This window comes from Xenopus laevis, chromosome 9_10S (assembly GCF_017654675.1).
Source record: "Xenopus laevis strain J_2021 chromosome 9_10S, Xenopus_laevis_v10.1, whole genome shotgun sequence".
Lineage (NCBI taxonomy): Eukaryota > Metazoa > Chordata > Amphibia > Anura > Pipidae > Xenopus > Xenopus laevis.
Window position 1 is genome coordinate 60,519,820 of NC_054388.1, and position 22,573 is coordinate 60,542,392.

At 40.7% G+C, this 22,573-nt stretch overlaps 1 protein-coding gene across 4 annotated transcripts in view; it reads left to right on the top strand.

Moving 5' to 3' along the window:
* The window catches only part of galnt13.S (polypeptide N-acetylgalactosaminyltransferase 13 S homeolog), a 170,924-nt gene that overhangs the window by 85,421 nt on the left and 62,930 nt on the right, over positions 1-22,573 (top strand). For all 4 annotated transcript variants that reach the window (XM_041577760.1, XM_041577761.1, XM_041577762.1 and 1 more), the window contains 1 exon segment: positions 19,891-20,008. In XM_041577760.1, the coding sequence (XP_041433694.1) occupies positions 19,891-20,008 (118 nt within the window).

Genomic DNA, 22,573 nt, shown 5'->3' on the forward strand with positions numbered 1-22,573 from the left:
TCCCTGATTTTTATCTTGTATGGTGTTAGATCTTGTTTCCCCTCTTGGTGCGGATATGTGCCTTTTATTATCAAAATGAAAATGAGACGTCTTCTCTCTCCCAGTGCCCATCCAAGCATATACATGACCCTTCTGGTAATCAGAACAATCTCTATCGAATTTGGAGCGCTTCTGTCGCTCACCCTCCTTACGATATTGTTCTAATTTGGCATCTAATTGGTCATGCACTTGTGTCAGTTCCTCTATAGAACTACACTGTTGTAGTTCAGCATCAATTTTGGTAATATCTTGTTGTACTTGGTCCAATTCCTTATTAATAAAATCTAGTGTAAGGAGCATGATGTCTTTGGAACACGTGTCAATAATCTGCTTAAACTGGGTGCAGAAATCAGTGTTGGATGCAAATAATGTAGGACGCAAACTTACTCTGAGTCCGCGTGGTATCCAGGCCCTCTTATGGTACTCCGCAAGCGTCAGTCCATGTAATTCTAGATCCACTGCTCTTTTGCGTAGAGTCTCCAACTGGCGCCGGGTGTTTGCCACGGTCGGGATCTGTAGAAACTCAACGGGTCCGGTGAAGTGTGACAGGATGCGCGTCACTTCCGCTTCCGTATAAGCTGAAGCTCCTTGATGCGTTCCAGCGTGGTTCTCCATTATCGGTAATATAAGTAAGTTTGCCAATATGCCTCAATGAGCCTGTATATGAGGTGCACGTAAGCCACAGACGGCCACAACGAGTCTGCAACAAGAGGACAATAAGCAAATAATTTACAACATTTCCTCTAAAAGTCTGTCATCCACAGAGGAATCTGTGTTGAGATTGGGTTTGAATTTCTGTCCGGATCAATCAGTTGATCCACTCCAATTGGATATAGATCTATATAGATTTTTTCGAACTTTGCGACTTAAAGTACACTTTAATTTAAAACCACAAGAACCTTTGCATGTTAGGGAAGACACTAACTGTTTGGACATTTCTACTTTTGGTTTACACAGCAAAAGTGTGTATGTTCCTCCTACTACATACGCTGCTGTGGAAACATATATAAGTAACATCACATCAGACATTAAAGATATGTGTCAGGTGGGGGTTAATTCCTCAAATGTGACACATAACTTAACTAAACTACAAAAAGATGCTCTGAAAGCACTATCGTTAAGAACCGATATTACTATAAAGCCCTCTGATAAGGGGGGTGCAATAGTTATCATGGATACTCCTTATTACATCTCAGAGATAGAGAGTCAACTTGCTGATCAGGAGGTGTATAAACCTTTATCACATGACCCACTTTTGAGTATTATACGTAAGATCAAAATTGTGTTAGATGGGGCGTGGCCTGCATGGGGAACGGCTAGGACGTGTGCCGTGTGAGCTCCGACCTGGGGCGCAAAAATACTGCTTTTATCCTGTTGATACCCGGCGAAATTTGCAATCCCCTCAAGAGGCAAGTACCTTACCAGGGTGGCAGCTACTCCCGATGGTGCGGAGAGGTCGGAGCAAAAGCGCAGCACAAGCGAAAACATCGAGGCGCACCATGTCGAATCAAAATGGCGCCGATCCGTCTGCACGCAGCATGACGCCTGAACATACACTGGGTGCACGGGATGCGGCTGCACAGAGGCTCGCGCAGTTTGTCAGAGACCCGCAAGCTCCACGGCCTGCTAAAGGTGAGACTGGTTGCTCACAGAGCACTGATTCCTCGCGGTTTGAAACTCCAGGGCAGGCCGCAGTGCCTGATCCATTACCCCAGGCCTCACTGAGCCCTGAGCCTATAGAACCCACGTTAAATGAGGTTCTGTCTGCAATTACAGCTAATCACACTGTGCTCATGGGGAAGATTGATGAGCTTAAAACTGACTTTGCGATTTTGAAACATGACACCCAAAAGCTAAGAGAGAGAACGGGGGAAGCTGAGAGGAGGATCAGTGATCTGGAAGACCTTGCTCACCCCATTCCAGGCCGCCTAAATGCTGCAGAATCGCATATTGCTTTATTGGAGGCTAAGGCGGATGACTTGGAGAACAGGCTCCGAAGGAATAACATCAGGATCCCGGGGCTTCCTGAGAGGGCAGAAGGAGCTGCAACTGAAAGATTCATTGAACAGTGGCTTACTAGCACCTTTGGCCAATCGTCATTCTCATCGGCTTTCATAGTGGAGAGAGCTCATAGAGTTCCAGGGAAGCCACCTCCGCCTGGGGCCCCCCCGCGACCCCTAATAGCACGTTTGCTAAACTATAGGGATAGGGATGCGGCTCTGGCAGCGGCTCGACAAGCAGGGGAGATTCTGTATGAAAATCAAAGAATCTCTTTATACCCCGACTTCTCTACAGAGGTGAGAAAACAGAGAGCACGGTTTACAGAGGCAAAGCGGCTCCTGCGGCAGAAACAGCTACCATATGCCATGTTGTTCCCGGCGAGACTGAGGGTCAATCTCAGTGGTAAAGCCTATTTCTTCACCAAGCCGGAGGAGGTCATACAATGGATGGAGGAGAGACCACGCGGCTCCCCGCGCAGAGATTGATGAGGATTTGCATGCAGCTTGGAATATGGAGGTGCTATGCCTAGTGTGTGGGCGGCTGCGATTGGAATTAAGGATCCGGCTCCCCTTTTTCTTTATTGTCCTGGGTTTGGTGGACACATTCGCTTATTCAAATTTCTACTTGGTTACATCTGTGACTTCTCGCAGGACAGGTAATGGTCTTTATATTACTGCCTAATGGGACACATTTTCAGTATCACTATCTTGCCCCGGGTTGGAGGTCACCGGTGTGGACTGTCGGTGGGCACCTCCTGGACTGGACTCTGTGCGGGTACTAACCCCACGACAAAGTTAAGGCTTGTTTCAGTTATGGGCAGTAAACTCACTTGTACTATGTTTATGCAGTGGGTGGGGTGGGGGTGGGGAAAAGGGTTTTTGGTTATGAATGTTTTGTTGCTTGATGTCACATGTAATGGAAGGTTATGTAGGGTTCTACTACTGCGGTTTGGCAGACAACTGCCCATGATATCTAGTAAGATATCAGTTAGGAAACTTGAGAAACATGGCTTCGGTTAACATCTTATCGTGGAATGTGAGGGGTATGGGGGGCGCCATAAAAAGAAGATTAGTCTTTGATTTTATACGTAGGCATAGACCTCAATTGATATTCTTACAGGAGACTCATTTAGTGGGCGGGAAAACGCTGTCCATGAAAAAGCCTTGGATAACTACGATGTACCACTCAGTATATTCCAGCTATTCTAGGGGGGTCTCTGTTCTGGTATGTAGATCGTGCCCCTTTGTAGCGGAAACGATTATTTCAGATAGACTTGGAAGGTTTATAATAGTGCAAGGCACTTTGTTGGGAAAGAAAATAACTCTGATTAATGTGTATGCACCCCCCCCGCTATCTGATGGTTTTTTGCAGGAACTGACCAACAAACTTCTGACCATTGCAGTGACTCCGCTACTCCTCATGGGTGACTTCAATGCGGTAGCTAATGCGGATATAGATAAACTTCACCCCCCCAGAGTGTCCTCAGCAATTTTGAATAGATGGCTGAACACTTTTCAACTGGTAGACTTATGGCGGGTGCGTAACCCGGGGGCGCGGCAGTTCACGTGTTACTCTCCTGGTTCCAATAATATGTCTAGAATTGACTTGGCGATAGGTTGCCCTGAGTTTAATAAATGGGTTCAAAAGGTAGAAATACTCACGCGAGGCATATCTGATCATTCCCCCATTCTGCTCACCATGTCGGCCTCGCAATCCCCAGCTGATCGGATTTGGAGACTGAGTCCTTACTGGGCTAAGCATGACCAGCTTCAGGAATCCATTCATACTAGCATAGAAAATTTCCTGGCACTAAACAAGGAAGAAGTCTCCCCACAAATAACATGGGATGCCTTTAAAGCTTTTATTAGGGGGGAGTTTATCAGTAATATTAAGGCGCTGTCAGATAGCTACCAAAGAGATCTGATGCAAAAATCTGCGGCGGTGCAGGAAGCTGAGATTAGATATGTGGCACACCCAACTGACCAAAATCAAAAATTATGGCAGGATAAACAAAGGGAGCTACAGTTGGCCCAGGTGGAGCTTACAAAAAAGCATATCCTTTATCAGAGGTCTAATATTTTTGAGTTTGGAGATAAAAATGGAAAATTACTGGCTCTATTGTCCAAAGAAGCGGGGGGTTCAATGGCTATACCAGCGATAAAAGTTTCCAATGGGGATATTGATTCCACTCCAGAGGGTATCAATAGTAGGTTTATGAGTTATTATGCAGATCTCTATACTTCCAAGATGACGGTAACGAATGCGGAGGTAGACCAATACTTGTTTGACACGGACATACCGGAATTTGATGTAGGTACAATAGCACAGCTAGCCGAGCCAATTACTCAAGAGGAGGTGGAGGTGGCGATTGGAGCCTTCCCGGGGGGTAAAACTCCAGGCTTAGATGGCCTCCCCATTGAGTGGTATAAGCAGAATGTTAAAAAGATAGCCCCTCTGTTGGTTAATTTGTATAATGATGTCAGGGTGGGGGCACCCCTCCCAGAGTCTATGAGGGAAACGCTCATTATACTGATTCTCAAACCAGGCAAGGACCCCTTAGAATGCTCCTCGTATAGACCAATATCGCTTATTAATGTGGATGCCAAGATTCTGGCAAAGGTGCTTGGGAATAGATTGGCACCACACCTGGCCAAGGTTATTTCACCGGATCAAACGGGCTTCATGCCGGGCTGCACTACTGACATTAATATCCGACGGCTGTTTACTAATATCTCAGTTGTACATGATACCCGGGGTGAGAGGGTGGTGGCGTCATTGGATAATGAGAAGGCGTTTGATTCGGTGGAATGGCACTATCTATGGGCCACAATGAGGAGGGTGGGTGTGCCCATAGATTACATCAAATGGGTGCAGGCACTTTACCGCTTCCCGGTGGGCAAAATTAGAACCAACACCAAAGTGTCAAAGGCCCTGGCAATTGGAAGGGGCACTAGACAAGGATGCCCCCTGTCCCCTCTTCTGTTCGCTCTTGCCATGGAACCATTGGCCTGTCGCATTAAACTTTCGCAGGAGGTGCAGGGGTTACACCTGGGTTCGTGTAGGGAAACTATCTCCATGTATGCGGATGACACTCTCCTTTATCTTCCTAATCCGAATTATGCTCTCACTGGAGCACTGGCCATTATAAATTTACACACAAGGTATTCAGGGTTGAAGATTAACTGGTCTAAATCAGTGCTTTTCCCCATTGACCCCCTCCCGCCGAACCTACCTCAGAATGTCCATGGTCTTCAGTGGGCGGACACCTTTAAATACTTGGGCATATGGGTACATTCGGATCTCCAGAAATATGTTGAGTTGAATGTACAACCCATCCTTAAATATATACTGGAGAGAAGGGAGGCTTGGGTGCATCTTCCCCTTACCCTATTAGGTAGAATTAACTTGTTTAAGATGATAATCCTTCCAAAACTCACATATGTATTTCGACAGGCCCCGATTGGCATACACAAAGCTGTTTTTACCAAACTAAAGAGTTCGATGTTGTCCCTATTTTGGAACAACGCTCCACCCAGGTTAGCCTTGAGCACTCTGCAGCTCCCTATTACTCAGGGTGGTTTGGCGGCTCCTAACCCCTTCTGGTACTACTTGGCGTCACAATTGGTGGTGGCGAAAAGCTGGGTTACTCCTTCTCCCACTAATGCGGCGACGCTCCTGGAAGCACAAATAGTGGGGTCTTGGGAAGGTTTGAGGAATCTGCTATATAGGGGTACCTCCCTTTCTCAGACCTTGTCTCCCCTAATGTCTACCACAATTGCAGTGTGGCGCACTGTTTTGCAATTTTACCCCAAATGTCAGCCACACTGTTCGGGATTCTCCCCACTGTGGTGTAATCCTAGACTTCAGCATCTCCGCACTATCCCAGACCCGCAGCTATGGGCACGTTATGGCATTAAGTACATCTCCGACATTATGCCTGATGGTAACCTCAGTTCCTTTCAAGACTTGAAGCAGAAATTCTCTCTCCCTAATCCAATGCTCTTTAGGTATTTGCAACTGAGGCATGCTATAGCTATTCAGTTTCAGTCTGGCCCACCGGACACTACCCCCAGGAAAGTAGAATTAGATATTCGCTCAGAGGCTATTAGGAAACCTCTTTCATATTTTTATGCCCAATTGGTCAGGGTCGGTAGTCCCTCACTCACCAAACTGCTAGCTAGATGGCAACAGGATATCCCGGGGCTTACTTCGGAGGAATGGGAGGAGATTCTGGAATTGAGTCTGGATGGGATTATCTGCAGTAGGGATAGAATGACCCAATTGAATTACCTGCATAGAATATATCTTACTCCCTACAGGCTGAATAAAATGAACCATGCTTTGAGAGATGAATGCCCCAGATGTTCTAACTCGCCAGCAAATTTTATGCACATGATCTGGAATTGCCCGGTTATGCAGACATTTTGGGGAGAGGTCAGCCGAATCATTAGTGTAAAAACTGGTATCCCGGTGCCACTGCATCCTAAGGTGTTGATATTGAATCTGCTAGGGGAGATCTCCCACAACAGGGCGCAGAGGACGCTTTTGATCACTTTATGTATGTACGCAAAAAAAGCTATAGCTTTGAAATGGAAATCTAGAGGGGGCCCAACGGTACAGGGCTGGGAGCAACTCATTAACAATGCGCTCCCCCTGCATAAACTCACATATATGAGAAGGGGCTGTTTGGAGAAATTTAATAAAATTTGGGCACCTTGGTCGGAGGAGGAGGAGAGTCTGGGCTAACTGCAGTAGATGAATGTACCTGTCTATTACACTGTTTTTGGTTTTTCTTTTATTATTTTTCTATGGCACAGTATTTGGAATGAACCTGTGTATAATAATCTGTGTTGAAGGATGACATCAAGATGGTTAATGTTTGTAATGATTGTTTATTTGGTTAATGTGCAGGAAAATTGAGATGCAATACTATTATACGACTTTATTTCTGTATTGCTATGATTGCACAATAAAAGAATTGTTAAAAAAAAAAAAATTGTGTTAGATGACTTGGTCAAGGAAGGGGTAATTTCAGAAAAATTGAGACAATTTCTGACTGTAAAAAATCCTGTGACACCGACACTATATTGTTTGCCGAAAATACACAAAAACCCGGTCAGTCCTCCGGGCCGACCGATAGTAGCAGGGATCGGCTCAGTCTTTTGCCCATTAGCAGTTATGCTGGACAAAATACTGAGCCCATTGATACAATTGGTACCCTCATATATCAGGGATACTGGTCACTTTCTACAAAAGCTAAACACATTGGGTGAAATGGGGGATGAAAATATAATACTGGCCACGCTTGATGTGGCCAGTTTATATACATCTATCCCACACCGAGATGGATTGTTAGCATGTGAGTGGATACTTAGAGAAAGGGCCCACTATTCTGAACAGCAAATTGAATTTTTTCTACAATTGTTGGAGATCATACTGTATTGCAACTATTTCACCTTCAGGGATGACTTCTATCTCCAGTTGCGTGGGACGGCGATGGGATCCAATGTCGCCCCGGCCTATGCCAATGCCTTCATGGCTAAGCTTGAGGAACTACATATATATCTAGATGTAGACTTTACCAGGCACTGTTTGGCCTGGTGGAGATACATCGATGATGTCTTTGTGGTTTGGCGGGGTGACGTTGGCTCCCTTCAGCGATTCCACGACAGGATTAATGGGGTACATCCCTCTATCTCGTTCTCACTAATATTTGATCTTCACAAAATTAATTTCCTTGATGTTCTGATATATAAGGACCAGTGTGGCCTCCTACATACTTCGTTATTTTCCAAACCTACAGACAGGAATCAAATTTTACACTACACGAGCTACCATCCACCACATATAAAAAATCGATCCCTATCAGCCAGTTATCTAGGGTACAAAGATTAGTCAGTGACTCCAAAGAAAGAGGTGTTCAGAGACAAACCATGTGCCAAAAATTTAGGGATAGAGGTTATCCAGAAAAAACGATACAACAGGCCCAACATAGGGTAGAATACCCTCTAATTAAGAAAAAACAGTCAAACAGGATACCGTTTGTCACCCAATTCCATACGGATAGCGAAACAATAGGCAAAGTATTACGCAAACATTGGTATTTACTACAAAATGCATACCCTATGATACAAGAATTTAAGATGATGCCACTTATATCCTATCGCAAAGGAAAAACTATAGGAGCACAGGTTACTTCAACCCAGATGAAAACTAAAATTAAAACAATTGACAGAACATTCTTGGGAGGCAGATCCAAGGGGATGTTTCCCTGTTTAGGATGCGCACAATGCCCTTTCGTTTTGAAAAACAAGGAGTTTATACACCCCCAGACTGGTTACACAGTACAATTACGAGGCTACTTTACCTGCATTTCTAAATTTGCGATATATGTGCTGATATGTCCGTGTGGCCTCATCTATATAGGTGAGACCACACAGATGGTCAAATCACGTATCTCCCAGCATCGTTCCAGCATCAATCTAGGTAATATGTCCTTACCTGTATCCAAACATTTCCTAGAAAAAGGACACACTGCAGACCAATTGAAATTTATGGTGTTGGAAACAATACCGCCTCTGAAAAGAGGGGGTGATAGAGAATTAAAACTAAAACAGAGAGAGGTGTGGTGGATTAAAAAACTTGGATCTCTATATCCCTCAGGTCTCAATAGGGACTATGATCTATTTCTATTCCTTTAAATCCACTGAAAACGCGTATAGGGTTAAAATGAAATGGTGATGGATGTGGACTAACCATTATGCAAATTATGAAGTCATTTCCTGTGTGTTGCTTTTAAAAAATCACTTGTATAATGCTCATTTTATTATGGCTTGATAAAGGGCATATAGCTTGCCCGAAACGTCGCTGTATTGATGCTATATCTGTAATATACACTTTTGCAAAGAATCGTGTGCTGCTTCATTCTTCTATCTGTATATATACATATATATATTAGGGATGCACCAAATCCACTATTTTGGATTCGGAAGAACCCTGAATCCTTCGCGAAAGATTCGCCCGAATACCAAAACATATCTGGATCCTAATTTGCATATGCAAATTAGGGGTGGGAAGGTAAAACATTTTTCACTTCCTTGTTTTGTGACAAAAAGTCACACAATTTCCCTCCCCATCGCTAATTTGTATATGCAAATTAGGATTTGGATTCAGTCCGGCTGGGCATCCTGATGACGGTCCCTAGAAACGCCAAGATGTCCGTACTTGTTGATCTATAGTAAAAACATGCTTCAATCTGCTGCCGTAAGTGCTTAATTTATATATATATATATATATATATATATATATATATATATATATATATATATATATATATATATATATATATATATATATATATATATATTTTATGAAAGCTCACAAGGTTTCTCATCACATCTCTCTGTTACAATCAAGGTTGGTCCATTACTTTGGGAATACAGATCAATTCCTGATGGATTATCCAGTTGGAGTTTAAATTCCTCCCTAGAACATTTTCTTAATTATTTGGAGGGTAATGAGACTTGAAGCTGTTTACCCTTGTCAGCACCACAGTGGTACCACACACAATCCTTGCAGTCAAACTTAGGGACACTATTCTCTATTTCATTCTCTATTTTGTTGCACACATGACCTCAGATTTTATACAGAATAAGGACATGGTTGCACTGTCAAGTTCACCCAAGTGCACTCTTATTCCACATATGCCCTCCTAGCCCATGGGTGCACAATAAGGGATCCTGCTGACAGTGGTTTTAAGGATGCCCTAAGCTTATGATCCTTTAAAAATGAAGTTCTCTTTGGGGTGCTGGACACTCTAAACTTGTTCAAGCTGCTCAGCTATCTCAATCCATCCAATAAGGTGAGCGCTACAGAATCTGCTCTATCACTAGCTGGCTTGTGATGGTGGTTTCCATTCTCACCTGAGCAACTCCCCTGCAATTGGTTTCGTCAGACCTTTAAGCATCATGCAGTTTCCCTGGAACATCAGCCAAAGAGGTCTAGAGCACCTCCTTCCTAGTACCCTAACCTAAGCACCTCCCGAACCACTGATCAAACGCTAAATAACCCATTGTACTAAAACCTTCTACACAACTGGGATTTTCTGCTCCACACTTCCTAGTCTCCAAACATAACAATGACTATTAACTGAATGTAACTATAAAACATATACATTTGCTATTAACCTTTACACTATACATATAATACAATGTTGATCATTTTACAAAACCAAAAAAAAAAAACATGTTTTCTTAAACTGACCAGAGCAGGGAGTCACATGATAACAAGAATACAGACTAAATAGGCTTAATACAAAAGCAAAAACAGAGAGAATGTCATTAACTGAATAGGTTTTCCTTTTCCTGGCACTAATGCACTCCAAGGAAAAATAACTGGCACCAGCATATAGTGCATATAATGAAATCTCCAACTAAATATGTTATTTTCTGAATAAATAATAAAAAATAGCAGCTTCTTCAAGCAGGTCGTTAAAAAAGCACAAGGCACAAGCAAAATGTACAATGCAGTAATCATCTAAAGCTCCTTATTATATTATTACAGTGTGGTAATAAATCAGCAACATTCTCATTTTATTAATGCAATAAAAAAAATTAGACTTTTGCAGGTTTTTATTACACTTGTGGCTATTACATTCCCTCATCAGATCTTTGCAAATTCTGAATTTTGATGTCATTTACTCAACAAGACTCTAAATGCAAGGTGGAGAAAGGTGCAGTGTAAGTTGCACTTTCCCCACACAATTCAGCATTTTTTCCCAATATTCCATCATATCTGTATGCTTGTAAATCACTGCAAAACGCATAGCTTATTGTCAATTTCTGGTCATTATTATTATTATGGTCATGTAGGAAAGGCAGGGGTGCATAGCTACACAGGTCTTAGTTCCTCGTAGTTTCTCTGCAGTGTGCAAAGGGAGTACTTAGCTGTAAGTACAACATTTTGGCATTCGGAATTTTCTGCTGTTACTTATAAACCTGAATATTTCTCATAGAATTTGATGTCATCAGTCAAAATTGTGTAAATCATCCATTATAAAGAAGTATTTGTAGTATTTAGGAGGACGTGAGGTGGGCCCTTTGTGTCACAGCCCCATTGGGCCCCTTATACTCCAGTCCAATGCTGGGCATGTCAGTGACACTGCACATGCTCAGTGTGCTCTGGGCTGCTGTTGAGAAGCCAAGTTTAGGGGTCATCATAAATCATTAAAGGGGTTGTTCACCTTCAAACACTTTTTCCAGTTTAGTTGCACTTAGATAGTTTACAAGAAATAAAGACTTCTTGCAATTACTTTCTATTTTCTATTTGTGATCGTTTTTCTAATGAAGTGTAAAGTTTAATTTTTCACCTTCTAAAGCAGCTCTAGGGTGAGGGGTCTTTACCTGTCTCTTTAACTGTTTTAAATTGATAACTTTAGTGGATACATTTGTTATCTTTGTCTCTGCTTTACCTGATTCCCTGAGTTTAATTATAGGCATCTATTTGATTAGAGGCATCTGAATTGATACAATAGTTGCTAATATGACAAATGTATCAACTAAATGTAGCAAATTGTAACAGTTCAGAATCTGTTCCTGGATCAGTGAGCTGCCAAACTGAAACTTTAATTAAACTTTAAACTTCAATTTTGGAAAAACAATAACAAAACATGGAAGGCAATTGAAAAAAAATCTTTATTTCTGATGAACAATCTGAAAACAACTGAACTGAAAAAAATAGTTTGGAAGGTGAACAACCCGTTTAAGCATAAAGTGAGACTCATCTGCCATTGAATCTGCTGCTTCATTGCACTGGTTTTTGAGCAGCTATGTAATTAGAATCTGAATAAATAACTAACCAGCCTTGTATCATGATGTTTCTATTCTATATGAACTGTATACTGTGTGCTGGTCTCTAAGCTCAGGTAAGTGAATTGAGCAGAAAAAAAGATGAGGAGCTACTGGGGCATCTTCAGAGGAACAGATCTTCCCTGCCAAAGGACTGGCGTTGCCTTAGGCTGGTACAGAGCATGAAAACATAATGTGAATCATTTCTAACTTTCTTAAACATTAGCTTTAGTCAGTGGAAAAATTCTAGGCAGTAAGTAGATTCCTATGGAAATTGCAAAAAGTAAAAAAAAAAAGCAACCTTAGTAAACACTAAACACATCATTTTCCTAGTACTTGCTGCTTTTTACACAAACATTTTATATAGAGCTATACCACCTATAAATATGTAGAAATTTACTCTGCAATGCCTGACGTTTAAGCCATAACATTTTTATCTCAAAATAACTTGATAAATATGCTCTTTATGGCATGGCCAAAACCCTCAAATAATTGTGGGATCAGAGGATTTTTTGTGATCACTTTTTCCCATGAATTTAAGAAAACCTTAGACAATAGGCCCAGTCTCCAAATTATTTTTCCTCCTCACCTCATTCAACCTATGTATTGTTGTAGTTTCTTTACTATAATCTATCCTATATGGGTTGTCACTTTGTTCCCATACAGAAATAGGAAATAACCATGAAATAGACCAAATGGTTAGAAGCAGGAGGGCTCACTGATACCTAGGCCCACTGGGAGTTTTCACTGTATCCCAGTAAGCCATTGCTGCATACATTGTTTCAGCAGGTAAAGCAGTGATGTGGCTGTGAAACAAAGTAATGAAGGTGAGTACATTTTCTTGGGTTCAGCTGCACAGTATTAATTTTCTTTATTTGATTGGGGGGCTGGAGCTCAGTTACAATGTGTGCCAAGCACGGGTGAAGATTAGAAAATGATTTTGAAATCCTCAAATAACTTGTGAATAATTGATAAAGGCTGTGAATTTGCAGAATTACTTTTAAGTGAAAAGTAGAAATGTACTTTACAATGTTATTTCCTTGTATTAAAGAAAACTTAAATTATAAATGCACTAGAGATTACTGCTATATATACAGAATATATAGAGTTTATTGCCAGTAATGACTTTTTTCCCCCTTGCTGTGTTTGAGCACTAAGCTTGCAGAACTTTTTGATGCATGAAGGAAGTGACAATCAGTGATGGGCGAATTCACGGTGAATTTCCTAATTTTGCCACCGATGAATAAATTTGCAAATTTGCCGCAAAAGTATTTGTGACGCCTGCAACGCTTCCAACACCGGCGACAATTTAGGTGCTGGCGACAATTTACAACCGATCAACTTCAATGGGTGGCAAATGTCGCCAGCATCAAAATTTGCATTTCGCTAATTTTTCACCTATTTCCCGCGAAATTCGCATATTTCATGGCCAAGCGAAATGGGACCATTTTGATAATTTTGTCTTGGCGACTTTTATTGTATTGGCCAAATTTTAGTGGTGGATTTTTGCTGTAGTATTGCATATGACGAAATTCATAAATTTCAATGCCTGGCAAAAAAGATTCAGTCATCACTACCAATGACTATTGCATGGACAAAAGGATGCTGGGAGTTGTAGTTTACTGTTTACAGTATTTGCTTTGTTGAATAATTTTAAAGAAACTTGAAGGGGAAGGAAGAGTAACAGAAGTACTAACTGTTTATTGTGGTCTACTTCTTTTAAAGCAATCCAGTCCAGGGTACTTTAACTGGTGGTAGATCAAAAATACCAACCCAAATCTAAAAGTATTCTGGATGTGCCTGGCCATGGCTATTCCACCCCAACTACGCCCATGCACTAACCCAAGATTGTACTCCCTGCTTTATCAACTTTTGAGGATTTAAGGTGGAATTACTATGCTTTTCATTAGTGGGGTAAAGCTGGCCATACTTTCAGTGATTCATGAAATTAGCAGATCTCTCCCCTATATGCCCACCTTGCAGTGTACAATATTGGGCTGATCTGATTGTGGGCCCAATAATTGGATCACAATGAGAAGAATATGGGCAGTTGTATTGAGGACCGCATCAATGAAACAATGCGGTCCTAGATCCAATGGGATTTTTAAACCTGCCAGATTGACATCCCCGATCAGGAAAGCCCATCGGAGGGGCCCATACACTGCCCAATTAGCTGCCAACTTAATCTTTCAGCAGCTTATATCAGCCAATGTATGGGGGCATTAAGCAAGTTACAGTATTTAGTTGGCTGGAAATTTACTGTGGGTGACCAGGTGACTCCCTTACAGACATGTCAACTTACCTGTGTTTTTTGGAAGTCAGACTGATTTGACCCCCCCTCAACTGGTCACCCGCTGCCAGTAATTTGCACCTGAAACTTATTGTACCTGCTCCATTAAAATGCATTGAATCTTCAACTGAAGTCCTCCAATGTACAGTACGTCAAAAACAGGGGAGCAGGCAGCATGGCAGGAGTAGAGCTGAGGTGGGACAGATGCACAACCCAGGGTCAGACTGGGGTGTGTGAGACCCACCCGAGCTACTACTCAGGAGCCCCAACACCCCCTCTAGGGCCCCTGCCGGCCGACTGTGCACTGTCCTTATACTTCTTTTTCTGTTATAGGGGAGGGAGGGCAGCTGGGGAGCAATGTGGTAGGGCAGGCTCAGGAGAGGGAGGGCAGTCTATGGTTGTCAAATTATTTTGTCTCGTGATGCGGCGTGTCATTTTATTTGTTCTGCAACTATGGTTTTCACCCATTGAAGTCCATGGGCCAAATTCACTAAAGGGCGAAGATTCACTAGCGACCGTTTCACAGAACTTCAAGCTTCCAGGCACAAATTCACTACCACTACGCTAATTCACTAAAATGCAAAGTTGCATAGTGTTACTTCGGTTACTTAATTTCATTGTGTTCATTTTTACCTAGCGAAACTTTGCTAACGCTTAGGTTAATTTGAATATGGCAGGTACCTAACAGTCGTATGGACGTCTTTAATAGTAATGTTGGTGCAAATGCTTGAAGAGGCTTCATTTTCAAACACATTTCGAATGAACCATAATAAAGACAGAGATCCTCTAATGCCCTAGACATGAGCCCTCCCTTAAACAAAGGTGACATGCCCCTCAAATTAGTTTAAAAACATTGTTCACACATAAATCTTTAATAGTTCAGAATTTTGAAGGCAATCCCGCTTTAAAAAAAGAAAAGTCGCTAGCATTTTTTATAACTTTAATGCATTTCCTGCAGACAGGATATGATGTCACTGAAGATTGAGGAAGATGTTGCTTTGTTTTAACAGTTTACCTGGTGTGAGGCGGCGAAGTCAACTCTGGCCAAAGAGGTAACGTTCAGTAAAATTAGCATCTTAGTGAATTTGCGGAGTAACAACCATTCGCCAGATCAAAAAGTCTCCTGGTGATAGGGTACGAATGACCGATAGCGATGGTCTTGATTGCCAGTGATTTGTCCTCTATGATTTTTATTGAATTGGTGATGTCCCTGCAATGAGATTTCTGGGGATTTCTGGGGAATTGTCGATATTGACGGCCACTTCGCCCTTTAGTGAAGCTGCCCCCATGGGCGTCATTGTTGTAGTGAAACTGGGTGAAAAATTTCGCTCATCACTATCTAAAACCTCACAAATTAAATTTTAGAAAAATTAGCCCACATGTTTCACAGGTGGGATAAGGTTCTTATGCTTGATTGATGTTTTTTCTTTCTTCAAATGTAACACTTCTCATTTAAGCCAAAAAGTTATATTTTGGCTTCATCCATCCCAAAACACTATCCTTCTGGTTTGTCTGAGGGATCTTGATGGTCAGCAATATTTTTGGGGCAGTTACTTTCTCCTTGCTACCCTGCCATACACACCATTGCTGTTCAGCGTTCTCCTGATGGTGGACTCATGAACATTAACATTTGACAATGTGAGGCCTTTAGTTTCTTAGAAGTTACCCAGGGTTCCTCTGTAACCAGGGCCGGAACTAGGGTAGGCAGAAGAGGCATCTGCCTAGGGAGCAAAGATGTGGGGCTGCTGGGCAAGGACCTGTTCAAAAGTTTTCTGCCTACCCCTAGTCTGGCTCATTCGCTCCACTGCTGATTGATTCCCTCTTCTCCTCCTCACCATCCGTCACTCCTCTCCCTCCCTCTGTCCGTCACTCCCCTCCCTCCCTCTGTCCGTCACTCCCCTCCCTCCCTCTGTCTGTCACTCCCCTCCCTCTGTCTGTCACTCCCCTCCCTCTGTCTGTCACTCCCTCGTCACTCCCCTCTGTCATGCTACTCTCTCTGTCACTATCCTGCCCTTCCCTTTCTTTAATCTCCCCCTATAGCGCATGCGGGGGTAGCCGACCGGGTGCCTATGGCGCCCTGCTGGCTTGGCCCGGCCCTGTTTCGGACTATTAGACTCCTTGTAGTTTGAGTAATCTTTGATGGTTGACCCAGGGGCGCGCCGCCAATGAGGCGAGCTGAGACACTCGCCTCAGGCGGCAACGCCGGAGTGGTTTCCAGGGGTGGCAAAAAGCCGCTCCTGCACCTTTAAGAGCCGAATTTCCGGTTTTTAAACCGGAAATTCGGCTTTACGAATGCGAGAGAGCGCAATTGCGCTCTCCGCATTAGTGTTCCTGCCTCCCCTCCCGACAGGTAAGTCGGCGAGGGGGGGCGGCATTGCAGGAGCCGCCTCAGGCGGCACTAAGGTACGAATCGGCGCTGGGTTGACCACTTCTGGGTAGGACAACAACTTGAATTTCCTCCATTTGTACACAGTCTGTCTGACAGTTGATTGGTGGAGTATAACTATGTTATCTTTATCTACTTTTAGGACTTGCTTGATAATCAGATGATGTTTTAGGTCATATTCATATAAAATTTAAAAAATTAAGGGTTCCCAATCTTTCAAGCACCACTGTATATAAGCTTCTCTAGGGATAGGGGTTTAGTTAAATCAGGTCAGTTCCCAAGAGTTCCAGATAAGTTAAAATGCCTGCCTGAGTCTTACTTTAATTGAGAAAAAGGCTAAATATGCAGTGTTGCTTTAGGGATCCATTGCTGTGATTGCTGGACTACAGCTCCCATCATGCTTTATCCCTTGATAATATGCTAGAGAATGCTGGGAGCTGTGGTACTGCAATACTTGGGTGGGCTACAACACTAGAGATGGTTTATGTCCTCACTCAGATAAAACTGTAAGAAGTAATGATACTTATTAATTTGAATAATATGTCTTCATAAAGAATAGCTTATATTTTATTTATTTTATTTAACTTGCCTTATATATTCAGTACCCTGATGACAGTGTTTCCTACAGTGCATATACAACATCTTTTCAACGGTTATTTACATTGTTTTGACATAGACTTTAGTGTAGGATGTTGTGATGTGCATTGTGTTGCTAAGAAGTCATGTATTGATGCTCAGCTCCCTCTGCTGCAAGATATTGGAAAGGATGTTGTGCCGAAATGTATGGAGCTTTATGCTATTGTTGTTTGTTAACCTATAGAATGCTGCCTCCCTAAGCCATCCCCAACTTTGCATTATTCATGTGTTTTGATCCATCTATGTCAAGGTTTATTTCCAATGTTGTTCCCATTTATTGAAGGTCGAATTTTAGTGGGTTTTAGAGCTTTTTGAAACCATGATTGAACTAAATGCCACAAAAGTTATTGAAAGATCTGATTATAAAAAGTACGAAGGGAAAAAATGCTGAACAATGCACTAAAGCATATGAATATATCTAAAATGTCTAAAAATGTGAGTTTTTCAGAAAATTACTAGAAAAAAAAATCTGAAAACCTCTAAAAGGCTTAAAATATTTAAAAAACTGTTGAATTGGATAAAAGCAGCTTCCTTGACTTCTATAGGGCCTCGACTACCTTTACATTTAAAAGTTTTGTATTTGAGTTTTTCATGGTTTTTACATTAAAAAAATGAAAAAAAAAAAAAATAGAAATCCAATCCAAATTTTTGTAGATGTTTTGTAGTATGATGTAGAGCAAAGGTCCCCAAACTTTTTTACCCATGAGCCACATTCAAACATAAAATGATTTGGAAAGCAACACAGCATAAAACAAGTGGTTGCCAAATAAGGACTGTGATTGGCTATTTGGTAGCCCCTATGTGGGCTGGCAGCCTACAGTAGACTCTGCGTGACAATATACCTTGTTTTTATGTAGCCAAAAATTATCTCCAAGCCTGGAATTTAAAAATAAGCACCTTCTTTGAGACCACTGAGAGCAACATCCAAGTGGATGGTGAGCAACATGTTGCTCACAAGCCACTGGTTGGGGATTACTGATGCAGAGTGTGATATTCTCAGAAAATTTGCAATTGTTTTTCATTTTTTATTTGTGTTTTTAAGCTATTTAGCTTTTTATTCAGCACCTCTCCAGTTTGAAATTTCAGCCAAAGTCCAAATTACCCAAGCAACCATGCATTGATTTGAATAAGATACTGGAATATGAATAGGAAAGGCCTGATAGAAAGATGAGTAATCAAAATACATAACAGGTGTAGCCTTTCAGAGCATTTAGTTTTATATTAGATCAGTAACCCCTATTTGAAAGACTGAAAGAGCAAGAAGAAGAAGGAAAACAAAAAAGGGACTATTAAGACCAATTGAAAAGTTGCTTAACCATTATCCATTCTATAACATACTAAAAGTTCTACCTGAACTACTTGTGTCTATCTGTTTCCTTTAAATGTCTATTCCTTTTTATATGGGATACTGGGAATACCCATGTTTGAGCAGGGTGCTGCATAACATGATATTCTACATATTCTGTATATTTGTCCTTTTAGTTATACCAGCTTGAAGGTCAGGGTGAGATCTAAAAGAGAATATCTATTTGCTTCCCAAGATATTTTTTGAGTTTTGTCTTATTGACTCATATTTTCTTATGTTTGTAAAGGTATAGGGTCCATTATCAGGAAACCCATTATCCAGAAAATTTTGGATTATGGGATGACCATCTCTCATAGATTACATTTGAATCAAATAATTCAAATTTTAAAATCTGATTAGCTTTTTCTCTGTAATAATCAAACAATTCCTTGTATGTGTTTCCAACTAAGATATAATTAATCCTTATTTGAGTCAAAACAATCCTATTATGTTTAATTAAATTAAATAATTAAATTATTAATTGAGTAGACCTACGATATGGAGATCCAAATAACTGAAAGACCCCTTATCTGGAAAACCTTAGGTCCCAAGCATTCTGGATAACTGGTCCCATACATGTACTTATTTCATGAGCTAAGAGGACCCCGGAGCAAGGTTCAGGTCTCTTTTATATGTATAAAATGTATCATTCCAAGATTATCCAATCCTAGAGATGGCACATCAGAGTTTATTTTAATAGTTTTTGGGGGACGGTGTTGTAGAAGAACATCTTAGGGGGTTATAAAAGGTAAATGTAACCAAGTCTACCTCATGGTACATGGTAAGTCAGTTTGCTAAGAAAAGGTTATCTCCTCGTTTAGTTTTAGATTTACCTATAGCCTTCATTGGTTTTTCTCAAGAGATAAACCAGGGCATAACACTTCTCCTCAAATATAAAGTCCCTGACTTTTACATCTGCTCACATTTTATAAACATGAAGCTCTGTATTCAACTACCTACTCTGGCGGTGTTTTCTGTTACCTCCTAACATGAACCTGGACTTTTCTGATCTACATATAATGTGGAGCATCCTGCCTAAATGGGGATCTAACCACCTTAGCTCAGCTATATTTTGCATAGAATTTGCTGTCCTGTACTTTACAGAATTGAACACAATATCAAGGGTTAAAGCATGTTGGTCCATAAAAAAATGTTGGTAAGAAGATGCAAGAAAACCTGATAAATACCTATATATCTATGGGAAAAACCCAATTTTTTATCAAGATCAATTTGTCAACAGGATTTTTTTTATACAGTATATAGAAAGTAGATATTACTAGCAGTTCAACATAGATTTAAACATACAATGACATTCACTATTAAACTGATATATTCTTCCCTCTTTCAGGACACCTACCATGGCAGGAGGCCTTTTCTCTATTGACAAAAAATACTTTGAAGAGCTTGGAACCTATGATTCCGGAATGGATATTTGGGGAGGAGAGAATCTGGAAATGTCTTTTAGGGTAAATAAAAAATAATATATTAATGTATTATATCAGTATTTGCAGCTACTTTTTATCTTGCCGTAAATGTCGAATATTCTAAATTTTATTGAAAGGGACAATCATGCAATCCATTGACATTGGTAGACTCGCTTATTAGGCCACCTCCCCCAATCCACAAAACCCCTCTCACTTACTCACATATAGATCTGTAATTGGGTGGCAAGAAAAGAGCTTGACTTCTTAACAAACATACATCTTAAATAGTGAACTGGTCCCGTTTTTGCTTTGTCAAAAAATTAGTGAAATGGCTTAAAATTTGTGCATTTTTTTTATGCACGCAACTTTTTTTTCTCAAAGACTTTATGTCCAAATTAGTGATGGGCGAATTTGTCCCGAAACGCGAATTTTGATGCCTGCCTAAATTGTTACGTGAGCGTCAATTTTGATGCCAGCATTAAAGTCAATGATCATCCGAATAATGTTGACGCATGGCGGTTTTGACGCGAGTGACTTTTCCGACGCGCGTCCAAATATTTTTGACACAAATCCGCGCCCGGCCAAGTTTATTCGCCCATCACTAATCCAAATGCATTAAAGTTAATGGGTGGTGTTTCTCAAGTTTTTTTTCACTCAAACTGATTTAAAGTCAATAGGCATTTTATCTTGAGACTACTTTTTTGTCTCTGCAACAATTTTGTCTTGGCTACTTTTTTAAATGAAAATTGCAATTCTACGGCTCTGGCAAATAGTTTTTTTCCAGTTTTAAACAGTGCTTTATTTGCCATTCTAAAATCTGATTATTGTGTAAAACAAAAATAGCAGTAGTTCATGTGTGTTATTGTTACTTATGCAAAAAATCCCATTCTCAAAAAATGCTAAAACCTGTCCTGAAATTGTTTTCTCATATAAAGAAAAAATATTATGGAAAAATAACTGATTTGAATTTTGGGAAATCAGACCCTAAGGGTTAGATTTATTATGTGGTATGAAAAAACAGGGGAATCATTTGCCACACATTGTCAGGCATTGCTGTGTAAAAATACAGTGTAAAAATTGCGTAATTTTTCTACACACTTTTCTTTGAGCAACTTCCCCCAGAACTTACTTACAAAGGTCTGAAGCAGTGTAAAATAATGGTGAAATTCACATAATGTAAAATATAATGCACCTTGATAAATTTTTCATTTATTTTACACAGCTCTTTACACTGTTTTTCTGGTGAATTTAGTTTTATACAGCATAATATATAGGCCCCAAAATGTCAGTGTAAGGAGACGTTAAAATTGAGGTAACTAATGGAAATGGAGATCTTTCCCTTTAAAAGTATGACTCTGTATAATGTAGTTTCCTGTTGGGCCTCCCCTGAGAAATGAAGGAAGTGTCTAACATTCCTTGTACAAAAGGGAGGTTTAAGAGGTGAGGATTGGAAATTGCTTTACCTTGCATGAAGAACACCTTGTCGGAATGGAGAGGAGCATGTTAGGTTAATTGGATGTTTGGTGTTTTGATGGAGAGAACTGAATGCTAATCCGTCTGGCCCTTAGATACACGCTGCCTCTTAGATTCACGTCTCTTTCATTTCAGAATAAAAAGCAAATCTCAATATGTTCATAGCAACACAATGAGAGTCTCACATGCACTTCCATTTGGGGAGGGGGAACAAAACATTAATTTATGTACATGAAGAGTAAACTAAATCATGCTCTTTAACTACCACTGCGCCACTGCCACCGGCCCTAAGAGTTAGATACTTAGGGGCACATTTACTTAGCTCGAGTGAAGGATTAGAATGAAAAATACTTAGAATTTCAAAGTATTTTTTTGGCTACTTCGACCATCGAATTGGCTACGTCGACCTTTGACTACGACTTCGACTTTGAATCGAACGATTCGAACTAAAAATCGTTCGACTATTCGACCATTCGATAGTCGAAGTACTGTCTCTTTAAAAAAAACTTAGACTACCTACTTCGACAGCTAAAACCTACCGAGCGCCAATGTTAGCCTATGGGGACCTTCCCCATTAACCCTTGATATTCGACCCATAGTAAATGTGCCCCTAAATAATGAAAATGTGCACTATATAAATATGTATAGTGCGATAGCTTAAAAATAAAGGGAAAGTTCATCTATAATGAACTTTTAGTTTGTCATAGATTGACCTGTTCCAAGCATCATTTGAATTGGGTAATTTTATATTATTAACTTTTATATGTTATGTGGCCCCTTCTGCCATGGAGCCTGACTGTAAACTCCTGATGGTGGCCCTGCTTTCCAGCATTTTAATTATGGAAATGTGGATATTTACAGACATCCATTCATACTTTGCTACATTATACCCAGCAATGCCTACAATTCTCATGATCAGACCCCATTCATGACTAACCAAACAACTTCTCAATCTCAGGGCTATCCAACAAAACAAAATGTTGGGACAGAGTAGGGGTGTAGATATACTATTAATGTAAGTATTAGCCCCCTTTGTGATGCATCCCCATAGTACTCCACTCCTCCTTCATGTAAGTAGCAAAGTGCAATGTAAAACAAATAATATATCATCACAATCTTTTCTTTTAAAATGTT